General features: G+C 48.1%; 1 protein-coding gene across 5 annotated transcripts in view; it reads left to right on the top strand.

The window, feature by feature from the left end:
• LOC115087033 overlaps positions 1–1266 on the top strand; it is a 139883-nt gene extending 138617 nt beyond the window's left edge. For all 5 annotated transcript variants that reach the window (XM_029593678.1, XM_029593681.1, XM_029593676.1 and 2 more), the window contains one exon: positions 778–1266. In XM_029593678.1, the coding sequence (XP_029449538.1) occupies positions 778–1112 (335 nt within the window). In that variant the 3' untranslated portion in view covers positions 1113–1266. The remainder of the gene's footprint in view (positions 1–777) is intronic.
• The last annotated feature ends 16503 nt before the right edge of the window (positions 1267–17769 follow it).

Here is a 17769-nt window from a genome sequence, read left to right as displayed (position 1 = left end):
CATTCATATTTCCCTTTCTGTAACCTGTCATTCATCAAACTTCCCCTTTCAAGGTTCCTTTCCTACTCTTCCCTTCTCTTCCTTTCAGGTTCCTTTCCTCTTCCCTGTCTCCCTCTTTTCAAGCTTTCACTCCTCCCTTTCTTTAGGCTTTTTTTCCTTATCCATCTGTCCCTCTTTTAAGGCTCCTATCATTCTTGCTCCTTTCTTCCTTCCCTCCATCTCTTTGTATTTCTAGGTTCCTCTCCTCTGGGTCCCAATGTAGGCAGATCCACAGCAGAGAGAGCAGAGTAAGCATTCCTGTTCCCCATGGTACTGACTCCTTCCTTCTCTCATGGCATTTTCTGTTTAGAAACAAACTGCATGAGGGCCCTCGTGGGGAAAAGAAGAGGAAAAGCAGCTTTAGAGACTGGAAGTGCATTTTTTTTCATTCTCCTTGTATGCTCTACAGGTTCAATAACTAGAGGTGCAGATTCTTGCTGGCAGTTGGAACCACTACTTTCTCCTCCTTTGTGCACTGTGACAGTGACCCTCTGGTGGAAGACAGCAGTTTTAAACAAAATACATAGTATTGCTAAGTAGCATATCTGAGCACCAGCAGAGAAATGTTTCTGAGAAGGTGATATGCCTGGGCCCTAAGAGATGGCAGATTGGCACTTCAGGGGGCGATTCTGCTGAGTTGAGAACAATATGGAAGGGTTCCAGCTGGGAGGAGACAACCATTGTAGTCCTTGAAGTCTTAGAAAAGCTAAGCCTAACCACCTCTCTCTTATTTTGCAGGCTCTGGATTTTTGTTTAGTTACCTGGAAATTCTGATCGTTGTGCCTCTGTGTACCATTTTACTACTGTTGACTATAGTAGTTATTCTATATGGAATAGCACAAAAGAAACAGGCAAAGAAGGTTCTTAGCCTTGAGAGGAGAGCTTCACCTACAGAAGATCCTGCTGAAATATCAAAAAAGACGACACGTTCTCTGGCTTACATGAGCTCCTCTGAGCCCTTGACTCATGGTAGCTTTCCTCGGGCACAGTTGGCTACAGTAGAGGAGCATGCTTCAGAGACAGAATCTGACAACAGAAAGGTCACCATATCAGTTGAGCAAACTGCATGTTAGTAATCCTTAAATTAGCAAAAATAACAGAACACAATGAACCAATGAGTTTGTTACTCAGACATCCCAAGTTTAATTTTCATGGCAGATAAGTTCTATGTATTATAAGAGCAAATATATACACACTACAATAATAAAACTGAAAAGAGCTGCTATATTGAAGTAAGCATTTTTCTTTTCTTTTTTTTTTTTTGGATATGGCAGTAATGTGCCTTCTAGAAAAGGCACATTTGTGCCCTGCCTTCCTTGTGAATAATTTGCAAGGGATACTCGGTGAATTAAGAAATTTTCTCTACATCTGTATAATATACACAAAGCAATGACCAAGGTATTGATGCAGCAAAAAATATTGGGTTTTTTTGTTTCATATTTCACACATTGGTTCCCTGACTATTTAAGTACTGCATCTTTATTAATGGCTTTGTTTTCTATTGCCACATATTCCATCAGTGATGCTACAAAAAAAACTGTGAACTAATGTACAACCCAACTTCAATTTCTGCCATCAATCTGAAATTTGTCATGCTCTCTCTGGAAGCTTTATGTAGCTGGCCCTGTCTTGTGCTGTGAAGACCATCCAGGGGTGCTCTGGGTGCAGACTGGGGGGGGGGGAATTGATCTCCAGGCCCCTGGCACTGCCAGTCAGAATCAAAGGCACTGGGTCCCACACTTTCTGAAAAATCTTCAAACGTGCAAGATGATCCAAAACAATAATCCTGAAGCAAAAATCAGCCAAAGGGGTAATCAGCAAAACTCAAACTAGTGTCTACTCAACCAGTGCATTGGCATACACCTGGAAAGCAGTCCAATCTTAATGCTTCAGCATTATTCCACCAGAGGGCACTATTTTCCAAGCAAATACATTTTAGCTCCATACTGAAGGGCATTGTATCTATATCTGCTAAGTAAAACCAGGCAGTGGTTTGTTGATGGAAAAATGGCATGTTCCAAACTTTTGCCAAAAAACATATTAGCCCTTTGTCATTCTTCTAAAGATAGATCCAATATTACTAATGCTGTAATATCACAGCTCCACAGTTCCACACATTCTAGGCATGATAAGAAATAAGACTATTGTTTCCTTTGGCAACCAATGCATTACATTTTTTTTCTAACTAGGACTGATGTTTTATCAATAACATTTTGAAAATGTTACAGCAGAATATCCTTTGTGTCTCTCAAGCAGGAGACATATTGACAGGAGTGTTCTATAGTGAGGCAGCTGCCTCAGGCAGCAAAATTTTAGAGTGGCAAAAAATGCCACCAAAACACTAGGTGACTGCCTTACCTTGTCACCAGCTTGGTTAGCTAAAAGTCAACAGGGTTCCCAACCCCTACCGGCGACCAAAACAGACTGTGCTGCTGGCAGAGCCCATGCCACTGACCGCAGGAAAAGAAAATTAGGCCATATGCCGTTGGCGGAGCCCATCCAACCAGCAGCAGAAAAAGCAGGAAGTTTATGTGGCTGCCAGTGGACTCCATTCTACCACCAGCCAGAGGCTAGAGCAGAAGACTAAGCCTGTCCTGCAGCTCCTCCTTATATGCTGGCCCTGCATTATTCAACATTTATGGTGCTATCACTTCCTATATTCTCAATGCATCACCTAGATAGGATTTTAGACAGTGCTGGGGAGGAGCTGGCTGTCATAGTACATGTGGGCACCATTGATATAGGAAAATGTGGGAGGCAGGTTCCAGAAGCCAAAATTACTCTTAGGTAGCAAGCTGAAATCCAGAACCTCCAGGGTAGCATTGTCTGACATGCTCCCTGTTCCACTTGCAGGTCCCCAGAGGCAGGCAGAACTCCAGAGATTCAATGTGTGGGTGAAATGATGGTGCAAGGAAGAAAGATTGAGTTTTGTAAGGAACTGGGGGATCTTTTGGGAAAGGGGGGGTGTCTTTTTCCAAAGGGATGGACTCCACCTTAACTAGGGTGGAACCAGGCTGCTGGTGCTAATCTTTAAAAAGGAGATAGAGCAGCTTTTAAACTAAATCAAATTTCAGTTAATTTGCAATGTTTAACCCGCTAATTGTTTTTAAAATACGAAAACGTTTAATGGTTTATTGTTACTGTTCAATGTTCCTTGTAAAAAGCCCCGGTCGGAGCTCCCAGACCAGGGCAACTTATCGTTTCATGTAAACCGGATTGATTTGTATTGTATACAGGAATTCCGGTATATAAAAATTAAAAATAAATAAATAAAATAAATCAAAGGGGAAAACTGACAGTCATTCATCAGTGCATGGTTCTGAGGGAGCTATCTTCAAAGGATATTAATGAAGCCTTTGAGTTTAGGGCATCCCAACAGAGAGGTTCCAATAAGAAAAGTAGTCCAAGTGCCTATAATTTAAAAACTCACTTAAGTTAAAAGATTCCAATTTATCCCTGACAACTGAAAAGCATAATGTTAATATGAATATAAAATATACTTTGAGATGTTTGTAAGCTAGTGCCAGAAGACTAAGAAGTAAGATGGGAGAATTAGAGCGCATAGCAGTGAATGATGACATAGACTTAATTGGCATCTCAGTGACATAGTGCAAAGAGGATAACCAAAGGGACAGTGCTATAGCGGGGTACAAATTAATTATATCGCAATGACAAGGAGGAGCATCTTGGTGGTGGGGTGGCGCTTTGTCTGGGATGACAGAATCCAACAGGATAAAGATCCTGCAAGAGACTAAATGCATAATCAAATCTTCATGAGTAGAAATCCCTTGTGTGTTGGGGAAGAGTATAGTGATAGGAGTATACTACCATCTACCTGGCCAAGATGGTGAGACGGACAGTGAAATGCTAAGAGAAATTAGGGACGCTAACCAAATTGGTAGTGCAGTAATAATGGAAGATTTCAATTACCCAAGTATTGACTAGGTAAGTGAAATATCAGGACATGCTAGAGAGAGAGAGTTCCTGGATGGAATAAATGACAGTTTTATGGACCAATTGGTTCAGGGACCAATTGGTTCAGGAACCAATGAGAGAAGGAACAATTTTAGATCTAATTCTCAGTGGAGTATAGGATTTGGTGAGAGAGGTTAACTGTGGTGGGGTCGCTTGGCAATAGTGATCATACTATAATCAAATTGGAATTAATGACTGGAAAGAGGACGGTTAAATAAATCTAAGCACTAAACTTTCAAAAGGGAAACTTTGATAAAATGAGAAAAATTGTTTTAAAAAAACCCTGAAAGTTGCAGCTACAAAGTTAGTGCGCAACAGGTGTGGACATTAAAAAAAAACCCCACATCTTAGAAGTGCAATTCAGGTGTAATCCATGCGTTAAAGGTAGAAGGAAGGTCAAACGCTTGCCAGCATGGCTAAAAAGTGAGGTGAAAGAGGCTATTTTAGCCAAAAGATCTTCATTCAAAAATTGGAAGAATCCATCAGAAGAAAACAGAAAAAAGCATAAGCATTGGCTAGTTAAATCTAAGACATAGATAAAATAGGCTAAGAATTTGAAAAGAAGTTGGCCATAGTGGTAAAAATTCGTAATATAAACTTCTTAAAATATATCCGAAGCAGAAAGCCTGCAAGGATTCAGTTGGACCATTAGATGATCCAGGGGTTAAAGGGGCACTTAAGATAAGGCCATCACAGAAAGATTAAACACATTTTTTCCTAGCGTGTAGCCAGATGGACTCAGAACAAGTGGGTATAGTGTGCTCGTGCTAGCAGTTGGAGACTGATCTGACGTCAGCACGGGTACATATACCCCCACAGGAAGTGTAGCAACTCAGTAATTTCCGTCTCCAAAGCAGTTTGGAGCTCCTGCACGCTCGCTGAGCGTGTTTTCCAAATCTACTTTCTATTTTCTACTTTTTACTTACTAAATTTCTCAGATGACGAGCCCCGTACTCCTGCGGTGATACCCTTGGGTCACTCCCCCAGTTGAGTTTCCCGAGGTGATTTCCGTGGTCCCTCGGAGGTTTTAGGCCTCGGTCCGGTGGCCGAATCGCGGCAGGGACCTAGCCCCCGAGCGAGAAGGGCTCGGGCCTGGCTGAGAGGCGCCTCGGTCCCGGCGTGGACTTAGCCCCGAGCGAGTTCAGTGGCTTAGAGGCAGCGGGTGCATTTCCTCAAGCGCGGCGGTGAAGGTATTTCCCCTCTCCCCCCGCAGCCGGAGACCGCCCGGGTTATAGCCGGGAAGCGCCGAGGATCAGGTAAGGCGTACATCTCTTACTTTTTGGTCTCCGAGGTCCGAGGATTGGCAGCGTGGCCTGCATGTGGCACGCCGGGGAGGTCGCCATTTTGTCTGTCTTGTTCAGGTATTGAGAGCCCATGTTAGGCGCCTGTGGATGGGCGCACAACGCAGCATTTCTATTGCTCAGCGTTTGGTCCCGCATATTGCTGGCCGTATATTATTGAGCGCATATTGCTGGCCGCATATTATTGAGCGCATATTGTATATTATTGAGCGCATATTGCTGACCGCATATTATTGAGCGCATATTGGATATTATTGAGCGCATATTGCTGACCGCATATTGTATATTATTTAGCGCATATTGTTTATTATTGAGCGCATATTGCTGACCGCATATTATTGGGCGCATATTGTTGACCACATATTATTGTGCATATATTGTACATTAAGCGCATATTATTGTTGAGCTGTTCTAGCGGCATAAGCGCCGGCGCTCTGCATTCGCAAGCCGCGATGGAACAATTAAATGCCATGGCGTCCTCAGAGGCGGCACCTCCTGCTTCCGGCGTGAAAGCTCTCGGCCTCTGCTCAGTGGGGCGCCCTGAACAGCCAGGATTTCCGGGGGACTTGATACCCCGCTGGCTAGAAACCGCTTCCATTTCCTGGGTGGACTTATTTAAGGGGATCCATGCCTTTGTACAGATGCAGTCAGCTTCCCGACCAGGCCCTGCTGCCGCTGCAGCTGACCCTACCCCTGGACCTTCACGCCCTTATTTTGGGCACCCGCCTCTGGACAGTCCTACTCATGCGGACTTGGATGTCTCGGAGGACGAGTCCAAACCCCCCGAGGAGGGGGAACTCCCTTCGGGGATAGAGCCATATTGTACTATGAGGAGGTTCTTTCCCATAGAGGATCTCTCCGACCTGGTCTCTCAGTGCCTGACGGAGTTGGCTATTCCAGGCTCCAGCGCCAAAGGGGTATCTACGCAGAATCCCCTGCTGGAAGGTCTTCGTCCCACAGCCCGCCATTTCCCCTTCCTGCAAGCGGCACAACAGCTGATCGATTTAGAGTGGAATGCACCGGAGGCATCCTTTAAAGGGGGTCGGGCACTGTCGGGCATGTACCCCCTGGATCCGGCAATCAAGGATATGTTGGCGTGCCCTCAGGTGGACGCCTTGATTAGCGCTGTGGTCAAGCGCACTACCATTCCAGTAGAGGGGGGGGGGTGGCCCTCAAGGAGGCTCATGACAGACGCATGGACGCCATCCTGAAGCAAACCTTTGAGGTAGCAGCTCTGTCGCTGCGAATTGCAACCTGCTGCACAGTGGTCACAAGTCAGGAACAATGCTCCGGCAGCAGACCTGGAGTCAGCTCTTTCGTTCCTTATGGATGCCGCCTCCGACCTAGTCCGTACGACAGCCAAGGGGGTCTCATCCTCAGTGGCAGCCAGGAGGCAGCTCTGGATATGGAACTGGTCAGCCGACGCTCCTTCGAAGACGCGTCTCACTAGAATGCCGTTCAAGGGGTCGCTTCTGTTCGGCAGCGGCCTAGATAGACTGGCCAGCACATGGGGTGCCTCTCCAGTACCTCGACTGCCGGAAGACAGGTCCAAGAGAAACCAGCGCACCTTTCCGAGGCCCTCCAGAGGTAGAAGCTCCCAACGCTTCACTCCCTATAGGGGTCGCTACCAGACACCCCGTCCTCAGGCCAGGAACCAGTCCTTTCAGACCAAGCAGTGCAAGAGGGGAGCCGGTTCGGGTCCCGGCCGCACCCCCCAATGAGAATCAGCCGATCCATCCAGGGGTCGAAGCCATAGGGGGCAGGTTAACCCTCTTCTACCTCAGATGGGTCGAGATTACGTTGGACCAGTGGGTCCTCGCCATCATCAGAGAGGGGGTATTATCTGGATTTCCATCACATCCCTCCGGACAGATTTGTGGAATCTCCGTGTCCAATCCACAAGAAGGCAGCAATGGAAACTACCCTGGCGAGACTCCTATCCTTGAAAGCCATAATCCCAGTACCTGCATGGGAAATGGATTCTGGGCATTATTCCATTTATTTCATGGTACCCAAGAAAGAGGGCACTTTCCGGCCCGTATTGGACCTCAAGTCAGTCAACCAATACTTACGGGTCCTGCGCTTTCGCATGGAAACTCTGCACTCAGTCAAGACCACAGTACAGCCAGGGGAATTCCTCACGGCCTTAGATTTGTCAGAAGCCTACCTGCATATCCCGATCCATCAGGATCATCAGTGCTACCTACGCTTCAAGGTTCTGGGACAATGCCTCCAATTCCGGGCTTTGCCCTTCGGGTTAGCCACGGGGCCGTGAACATTCACCAAGGTGATCGTAGCAGTGGCAGCGGCGCTCAGACGGGAAGGAATCCTGGTCCATCCCTATCTAGACGATTAGCTGATCAGAGCAAAATCCCGAGAGGAGAGCCATCGGGCAACCAACAGAGTGATCGCCCTTCTGGAAAGCCTGGGATGGATAGTCAACCTAAGTAAGAGTTACCTACAGCCTTCCTAATCACTGGAATACCTGGGAGTCCGGTTCGACACCCAGGCATACAAAGTCAGCCTAACCACCAAAAGAAGGTTAAAACTCCAGACCAGTCTACGGTCCTTGATGGGAGCCAGCCGGCCCATAGCCTGGGATTACCTGCAGGTTCTCGGTCTCATGGCATCCACCCTGGAAGTGGTACCGTGGGCAAGAGCCCATATGAGACCGTTACAACACTCCCTCCTCTCTCGGTGGAGCCCAAGTGACCAGAACTACACCGTGCATCTACCTCTACCCGCCAGAGTGCGGAACCAGCTACGGTGGTGGTTGCAGTCAGACCACACGAGCAGGGGGTCGAAGATGTCCTCCCCCACGTGGACCTTGCTCACCACAGATGCCAGCCTGAGCGGATGGGGAGCACACTACGAAGAGCTCACCGCCCAAGGGCAGTGGAACAAAGAAGAGTCGGGGTGGAACATCAACCGCCTAGAAGCACGGGCAGTCCGATTAGCCTGCCTGCGATTGGCTTACAGATTGAAGAACAGAGCAGTCAGAGTGATGTCCGACAACGCCACCACGGTGGCATACATCAACTGACAGGGCGGAACCAGAAGCCAACAAGTGTCCCTAGAGATAGCCCCGCTGATGGCTTGGGCAGAGGCGAATCTCCAGGACATCTCCGCCGTCCACACTGCCGGAAGGGACAACACCGCGGCAGACTTCCTCAGCAGGGAAAACCTAAATCCGGGAGAATGGCAGCTGTCCCCCACAGCCTTCCAGATGATTGTGGATCGGTGGAGGACTCCGGACATGGACTTACTAGTGGACAGGGCCAATGCTCAAGTGCCCAGATACTTCAGCCGCAAGCAGGATCCATTCTCTCACGTGATCGATGCCCTGGTTCAGCCATGGCCTCCAGGGATGCTGCTATATGCCTTTCCTCCGTGGCCCCTGGTGGGTGCCCTTATACACAAGATTCAGAAGCACAGAGGCCTAGTTCTTCTAGTGGCACCAGACTGGCCAAGAAGACCCTGGTACGCGGACATGAGAAGACTACTGGCAGGGGAGCCTCTTCCCCTGCCACCTCTCCGGGACCTGCTACGTCAAGGTCCCATCCTCCATGAGTATCCGGCTCAATTCTCTCTTGCGGTCTGGCCATTGAGAGGGCTAGACTGAGGAAAAGAGGTGACTCTGAGCTGGTGATAGATACACTCCTCCGAGCTCACAAATTTTCCACATCCCTCACCTACATAAGGATTTGGAGGGTATTTGAAGCCTGGTGCGACATTCATGGCACCAATCCACATGCGACCACAGTTCCTATTGTTCTGGATTTCCTGCAAGATGGGCTTCAGAAGGGTCTTTCCCTAAGCTCCATCAAGGTTCAGGTGGCTGCGTTGTCTTGCTATGGTCCCAGGAGGGGAAGGCAAGACCATTGCCACGCACCCAGATGTTTCCCGTTTCCTGAAAGGAGTCAAGCACATTCGTCCGCCACTGAAGTGGCCAGTGCCCCTGTGGAACCTCAACCTAGTTTTGGATTTCCTCGCGGGATCCACCTTCAGACCCCTTCGGGGCCTGTCTCTCCGTTTGCTAACTTTGAAGATGGTTTTCTTGCTGGCGGTGTGTTCCGCACGCCGCATCTCAGAGCTACAAGCGCTGTCCTGTCGTGATCCCGAATCACTCCAGAAGCTATCCATCTTCGCACGGTTCCTTCTTTCTTACCTAAAGTAGTCTCACAATTTCACCTCAACCAAACCATATCTTTGCCAACCACGGCGGGTTTGAAGAAATCAGAAGAAGGGCGTTTGCTATGCCATCTTGACATCGGCAGATTGCTGCCTAGATACCTGTACGTAAGACGGACCATCTGTTAGTCCTCCACAGCGGGAAGAAGCAAGGGGAAGTGGCCTCTCGGCCCACCATCGCCCGCTGGATTAAGGAAGTTGTCAGAGCAGCCTACGTAGAGGCCGGGAAGTCGTCACCTCTGCAGGTCAAGGCTCACTCCACCAGAGCACAGGCGGCCTCTTGGGCAGAATCTAGGATGCTGTCGCCCGCAGAGATATGTAAGGCGGCGACATGGTCCTCCCTCCATACCTTCTCCAGATTTTACGGTCTGGATGTTCAGGCCAGGGAAGACACTGCATTTGCGAGGGCAGTCCTACACTGTCCTCAGGCAGCCTCCCGCCCAGTCTGGGAGTAAAGCTTTTGTACATCCCACTTGTTCTGAGTCCATCTGGCTACACGCTAGGAAATGCTGAGATTACTTACCTGATAATCTCCTTTTCCTTAGTGTAGACAGATGGACTCAGCATCCCGCCCGGCTGCCGGTGTACACAGGTCTCACCGATCCAAGGTACACCATGTCATTTTCTTACATAAGAGTGTCCACTCTACCAGGTGTCGACACCTTCCGGTTGGAAACGCTGGTGGTCTCCAGCTACTATCAATTGGTCAGGGGAATTCTGTTTCCCTAATTCATTGATCGTCAGTACACATACATCCATAACAGCTTTTGCAAGGAAGATTACTGAGTTGCTACACTTCCGGTGGGGGTATATGTACCCGTGATGACGTCAGATCAGTCTCCAACTGCTAGCACGAGCACACTATACCCACTTGTTCTGAGTCCATCTGTCTACACTAAGGAAAAGGAGATTATCAGGTAAGTAATCTCAGTATTTGTTCACTGTTTACTGAAGAGGATGGTGGGGAGAGATACCCATTCTGGAAATGGTTTTCAAGGGTGAAGATTCAAATGAACTGAACCAAATCATGGTGAACCTGAATAATGTGGTAAGCCAGACTGGCAAACTGAAGCGTAGTAGGTCACCTAGACTTTGAGATATATCCCAGGTCTGACATTTCATTTTATTAGTTGTTTTAGAACCCTATCATTAAAATCATCCATTCCAATCTGAAAATTGGAAGATGACTAGTGTAACCCTGATATTTAAAAAGGGATCCTGGCGTGAACTGGTAAACTATAGACCGGTAAGCCCGATGTCAGTGCCGGGAAAAATTGTGGAAACTGTTAGAGTAAAATCACAAAACACTTAGAAATGGTTTAATGGGACACAGCCAGCATGGATTTACTCACGGGAAGTCTTGTCTCACAAATCTCCTACACTTTTTTGAAGGGGTGAATAAACATGTGGACAAAGATGACCCAGTAGATGTGGTGTATTTGGATTTTCAGAATGTATTTGACAAAGTCCTACATGAGAGGCTTCTAAGAAAAGTAAAAATTCATGGGATAGGAGGCAATGTCCTTTTGTGGATTGCAAGCTGGTTAAAAGACCAGGAAACTGAGTAGGATTAAATGGTAGGGATGTGCAGAAGGAAAAAAATAGTTTTGATTCGGTTTTCATTTTGCCGTGACCCAAATTTGTTGCATTCATTTCATAGGGAGGAAAACCAATCTGTTGATTAGTTTTATTCGTTTTCCGATTTCCCATTAAAGTCAATGGGGGAAGTATTTGCAGCCTATTTTTGGCTGCAGAATTGGAGTTTTCTTATCAATTCTGATGGAACTTCTGGGGAGCAATCATCATAATGATAAAAGACCTCCAAGGTACTTGACTGTGGCAAAGTGGCGGCAAAGTAGCATGAATAGCCTAAGGCACGTTAAAGCGGCAAAGGGGTACCAGGAGTGGCAAGAATGCTTTAACAGAGGTGCAAAGCAGCAGCGAGAGTGTCAAAAACACACCACAGCTTCAAAAGAGAGCACAGATAACAGATGCATGAACCATCGAAGGCAGCATGACAGGCAAAGTGGCAAGACAAGTGGCATCAACATCCTACAGCACAATGAAGGGGGAACATAGGAAGCAGAAAGACTAGTGGTCTATGGTGGCTTTGCCCCGCCTACCTCACGCATCTGGCGGCTCCTCCCGCTCACCTCGGACTACTGGCCTCCATGGCGTCTGTCTGCCGTCCTCTCCGGTGTCCCCGGCCCAGCTTTGGTGATGCTTCACGCCATGATCCTCCAAGGTACCTAGTGGTGCGAACCTCAGGGGCATCCCCCTGAGATGACATCACGCCTCCCGGATATTTAAGCTTATCACTTTTGCTAGCTCGTTGAGTTAGCAACACTGATTACTACAGATGGGATTCGCTTTCTGTACCTTCGGTACTGTGTCACACCAGCGTTTCTGGAAACCTTCACCCTTTGGGGTTACTAACGAGGTACCCACTCCTTGGGGGCTTCATCTTCTTTTACAGGTGCTATCAGGAAACCGGTATTCTCTCCTCTAGGGCCCATGTTCCCTGAGTCGCTGGCTCCATCTACAAACCCTTCTACTTGGAAGAACTTCACTAAAAGTTTCCATCAGTGATTACAACTACCATCTTTTCCACAGTACTGCTTCACTGGAACCAGGTACTCGCTCCTCAAGGGCCTGCCCTCTGCTCCAGTGCCAGACCTCTTGTCTAGTAGAACTGCTGTTATAGCTAAGTGAGTACATTACAACTGAATGTCTCAGCTCTAAGGGGTTAGGTACTCGCTCCTCGAGGGCCTGCTCTCCCTACCCTGGAGCTTCTCACAATTCTACCTGGGACTCTGACTGTTTACCATCTTGTACTCATAATTCTCAGTCTCTTTTCACTACAGCACAGCAGGGCAGCGGATACGCTGTTCCAGTATGCTGTGGGAGATGCGCCAAGCCAGGCTTCACATCTACTACTCTCTACTGCCACCTCTGGTGGTTCTCAAAGTTGTATAATAAAAGATTTAAATCTGTGTTTGTGTGGCCAGAGTCTAGCCTGACACCGTGGCCCTCATGGGACTGCCCCCCGTGGGTATGGTCAGCTGCCAAGGTGTCCAAGGATCCACCCAAATACCACTAATCACAACTAGCACCAACACACTGAGGAACCATGATAGTGGCAAGAACACAAGGAGTTGAGTGAGTCATCTGGTGTATGGCAGCAAGGCAGAGTGGCAGAAAGCTGATAAGGGCAAGACAGGCGAGCAGTGATAGTCTGGTCCCTGTGCTTTTGATAGGGGCAAGACAGGCTGGTAGAGCTGAAGCCTAGAGTGGGGTGTTTCCATTGGCGTCTAGTGCGCTCTCGCTCGTCTTTTAAAATCTGGTGGAGTTAGCAGATATACAAATGAGAATTTTCAAGGCAGAGGAGGGTGCCCTGTGAACAGCGGTCAACGGCGATCGGTGCCATTTTGAGTATTGGCATCGGACGGCCGGCGTGAAGGAGGTCGCTCCCGGACCCCCGCGGGACTTTTGGCAAGTCTTGTGGGGGTCAGGAGGGCCCCCCCCCCCCAAGCTGGCCAAAAGTCCCTGTGGGTCCAACGGGGGTCCCGGAGTGACCTGCCGTCCGATGCCAGGACTCAAAATGGCGCCGATAGCCTTTGCCCATACTATGTCACAGGGGCTACCGGTGCCATTGGTCAGCCCCTGTCACATGGTAGAGCACAAGATGGTGCCGGTGACCATGTGACAGGGGCTGACCAATGGCACTGGTAGCCCCTGTGACACGCAGTGATGAAACCAGCAAATGAGTGCAGGGATGGCTTCCTGACTCCCCGCTGGACCACCAGGGAGTTTTAGTAAGTCTTGGGGGGGTCAGGAGGGTGGGGGGTTGTAGTTAATTTTAATTTTAGCTGGGACACTAATTTAACTTGCCTTAGTAATGTATTTACAGATCAACAACTTATGGAATTCTCCATACTTCCGCATGAAACGGAATTGACTCCCCATGAATACGTATCATGAATGCAACAAAAACATTTTGGCTGCACATCCCTAGCTGCTTTCTCTCTAGCCCATAGCAGAACAGATGATTCTTTATGGGCAACATGCCTTTGGCGTACTGAAGTGGAGGAGGAGGAGGTAGTAGCTGTCGCTGACAGAGTGCTGCTCCTGCTTGGGCTAGCACAACTCAACTCGCTGAAGTGCCCACTGCTGTTTCCTCCTCTGCTTAATGCCTAATCTGTCTCTGCCTATGGCGCTCCTGATCATGGACTTTTGAGGAACAGCAGTTCCTTCACAAATGAGAGACAATTGTACTGTAGGGTGAGTTTCCCTTTCACACGGGGATCACAGAGTGGGGCGAGCATGTATGTGTGGTCTTCTGTTAAAGGCCTTAATCTCTCTTGCACCTGCTTCTGCAAAATGTCCAGACAATGCAGCACCTCAGCTGTCATTCCCTCTTCCTGTTTAAAGCCGTCCAACCTTTACTCCAGAAAATTAACAATAGGGATGATGTCAGCCAAGGTGGCACTTCTGGAATTCAGCTCCTCTGTGACATCCTTGAAGGACTGCAGGAATTTTACCAGCTGATGCATGACTGACCAATCATGATGCCCTAGGGGATTATGCACACCTATGTCCATTGAACCAGAAAGTTCATGAAGGGGTGTCTGCAGCTCCACTAACTTCTGCAGCATCAAAAGGTGGAATTCCACTGGGGGGCAATGTCTTGAATGAGACACTTGTGAGGCATCTCCAAATCAGTCTGCTTTTGTCGGAGAACCTGCCCCGTCTTCACACTTCTGTGGAAGTGCACTGCTATGTTCCTGCACTTGTATATTAACGTATGCAGGTATTCATTCTCTTGGTGATTGGACTCCAACCTCAGAGCTGATTTCACTACCAGGTGCAGAGTGTGTGCAAAACATCAGATGTTCTGAAAGCGCCTAACCATGTTTGCACCATTGTCTGTGACAAAGAACCCTGCCTTGAGGATTCCTGTCTCACTGGTGTAGCTGCCAGCTTGCCAGCATCTGTCTGATGCATGCTAGAATATTGGCTGAGGTATGGGCCTCGTCTGTCAGGTGGGTGTGCAGTAAAGCCCACCTCCAACCTGATACTTGTTGACTAATAGAGCTGCTGCCTACCCCTGCCTCAGTCAGGTCCCACCAGTGTGCTGTCAGGGAGAGGTAAGAGTGTGCAACATTCATGGTAGTCCAGATATCGCAGGTGAAATGCAAACTCCCCTCTGCCTTAGCTAGCAGTGCTTGGATGTGCGTTGATGCATCCTAGGGAATTGCTGATTTTGTAAATTTGTTAATTTTTTATTCTCAGTTTTTTTAACACAGTTCCTATCAATTTCTCTCTCCCCTAGCACTTCACTACCTTTCTCCTTCCCGCAACTTCTGCGCTCACTGTCACCTGACCCCCATCCTCTCCTTTTTCCTTCACTGCTCCACCTCCCCCCTCCCTGTTATTTGTAATTTCCTCTTCCTCCTTTACAATGTTGATTGTGAACCGGCATGATATGTCCTATGAATGTCGGTATATTTTAAAAGCATTTAAATAAATAAATAAATAAATAAAATAAATGTGACTGTGACACTGGTTGTACAGGCTGGGGATGACCTTTCTGCTAAATGTGGTTCTGGAGGGGGAGTTTGTAATTTGGAACTAAGACCTTCAGCAAATGCTTGAAACCCACATTCTCAACTATCTGCAAGGGCTGGTCATCAAGGGCAATTATTTCCCCAATGCTCCTGGTTACAACTTTTGAGGCTGCCTGCCTCCTACCCCGGGATAGCGTTAACACACATCACCCCATTTTCTCCATGGTGGGTTGTTGTTTCTGACATATGGCAGGGGACTTCTGGCTTGCCACCTGACTGCTAGAAGGGGCTGAGGGCGTGGGGTGACTCTGCTCCTTTTCAACCACTTTACACTGCCTGGAAAAAGGGGTCCCCTGACTGGTACTGCCACTAACCCCAGATAGTAGTACTGTTGTTGGGTGTTGCCTCTTCATATGATGCATCATGCCAAAATTAGATAGATGTCCCATTTGCTTGCCTCTCCTAATAGCCCTGGCACAGTAATTACTCTGAGCAAAACTCAGGTCCTCCATCACTTTAAAGTGGCTCCAGATTGCAGATTTCTTTCATGATCCCTTCTTTAAAACCTTCAGGGTGGATGCTGGCACTGGAGCTGAAGTAGTGGGTGCACCCTGAGAAGCAATGCCAGGGACATCAGTCACACTCTGTGCCTGCGCTGACTGCTCTTCCTCCTCATCAGTTTCATCTCTCCCCTGCTGCACTGAAGTGGAGGCTAAGACAGGACTAACTAATCCTCCTAAACCTTCTTCAGCTATTACTACTTCCATTTCTGATGATGAGAATCCCACACAAGATGATTCTTCATCGGAATCAGAAGCAAACAGTGCCTGCACTGCCTTTGTCAATGCTAAGTTGAGTCTGCTGTTGCACTGCTGCTTTTGGGTGTCACCATTTTGTCTGGCATGACTCAACCTCCCCTTCCCTCACCTCCAAAACTTCAGGGTCAGAAACAGGTGGTGGCGATGCATCATCTTTAAATTTCATTTTTTTCCAGATGGAACTGCCTGCCCCTCTAGAGATTTTAGATTGGAACAGGTCCCCCTTTAACTTTAATGGGGGACTAGTGCCTTTTCAAGTGCCTCCTCTGCCAGTCCCAATCACTCGACCACGTCTAGCTTTCCCTGACATTATCGATTTAATGTCACTGCCTACTAGGGATTTCAATTAAAAGAATTATTTCCAAAAGAGGCCCACTGGGAATTTGGCTTCAGAGAGCACCCCTGCCCTAATATATGTGAGTCTGCAAAAGTGCCCACTGGCCCACACGGCTGTGCCTGGATGTACACTAAAACTGGGACTGCTATATGCACACACCAACCTTGTAATTACAAAAGAGGCCCACTGGGGATTTGGCTTCAGAGAGCACTGTTGTCCCAATAATATATATGCGAGTCTGCAAAACTGCCCAGTCCCCACTGATCCCAGTGAGTGCACTGTCTTCTTGGCTTAAAAGAGCACAAAGAGACAGGCTGAGTTCAATAAAAAAAAACTGCAGTTAAATAAAAAGGATGGCTTGGTTGGTTCAGCAGCAAAAACGAAGAAATATCTTTTTCAATGGAAAATTCTATCAAAGTAGCTAGCAATTTAATATATCCCCACCCACAACACCCAAATCCTGCTTGCAACCTACCCCAAGGGGTAAAATAAGCAGAAAAATGCCACTGCTAACAGCTTCTCTCAGTGGCACAGACAGAGAGACAGTCTCAGATCAATAAAAGTTCGGTCAAAAAAAGCATGGCTAGCTGGCGGCAGCACTGCAGCCACATCGAACAAATATATTTTTTAATGGAAAACTCTATCAAAGTAGCTAGCAATTTATTATATCTCCCACCCACAACCTCTAAATTCTGCTTGCAACATACCCCAAGGGGTAAAATAAGCAGAAAGGTTGTTGCGAACACGCCTTGTGGCTACGCATTACATGGTGAATGCGTGCGGGAAAGCCCCGGGAAATGGCGTAGAGGCGTGATCGCTTGCTCCTGTGTGAGTGTAAGCCCCTGGTCCACGAGATAACTCAGAGAGGAGCTCCAAGATCCCCCGAGGATAGGAAAGCAAGTGCGAGCTTGGACACAGTTCGAACTCATGAAGAATGGAACTGGGACTCCTAGTCCGAAGAGTGAAGAGTCAGACTTCAAACAAGAATAACTCCTGGAGCTTGGACTAGATGAGGACTCCTGGACATGGATGAAGGAGAGGTGTGCTCTTGGAGACGATGAAGAGGAACACTCTTGAAGTTAGGGAGTGCTATCCCTCAAGGCGCCCTACACAGCCCAAGGACTGGTCACGGACCACCTTGTCCGCTGCATGCCCTACACAACTCAGCGGCTGGTCACGGAGCACACTAGGAGTGGGAGGTGCACCAGACGGAGAGGAGTTGGGCAGCACTCAACAAAGTCCAACAGAAAGATTCCAATCTATCAAGTATAGACTGATTGGAGTCCGGGAACGCCAAGATCTGCTGACGTGTTCTCCAAGATAATGAGATATAGTGAAGAGAGAGGTATGCAGAGGGCCTCAGACAAAGCCAACTTGACATCAGGTTACCTGGACAGCTGTGGCGAGGGAAAGTACCTCTTGGCGCCAGGTGCTCTGGACATCTGTAGTGAGGGAATGGCCTCTGGACACTGGAAGCTTCTGACATCTGAGAGATGGACGACAGCAGGAATGGGCCTCTGCTTACCATAGGAGCTGGTCTA

Source organism: Rhinatrema bivittatum, chromosome 3, assembly GCF_901001135.1.
Source record: "Rhinatrema bivittatum chromosome 3, aRhiBiv1.1, whole genome shotgun sequence".
Lineage (NCBI taxonomy): Eukaryota > Metazoa > Chordata > Amphibia > Gymnophiona > Rhinatrematidae > Rhinatrema > Rhinatrema bivittatum.
This window is presented reverse-complemented; position numbering and strand designations above follow the sequence as displayed.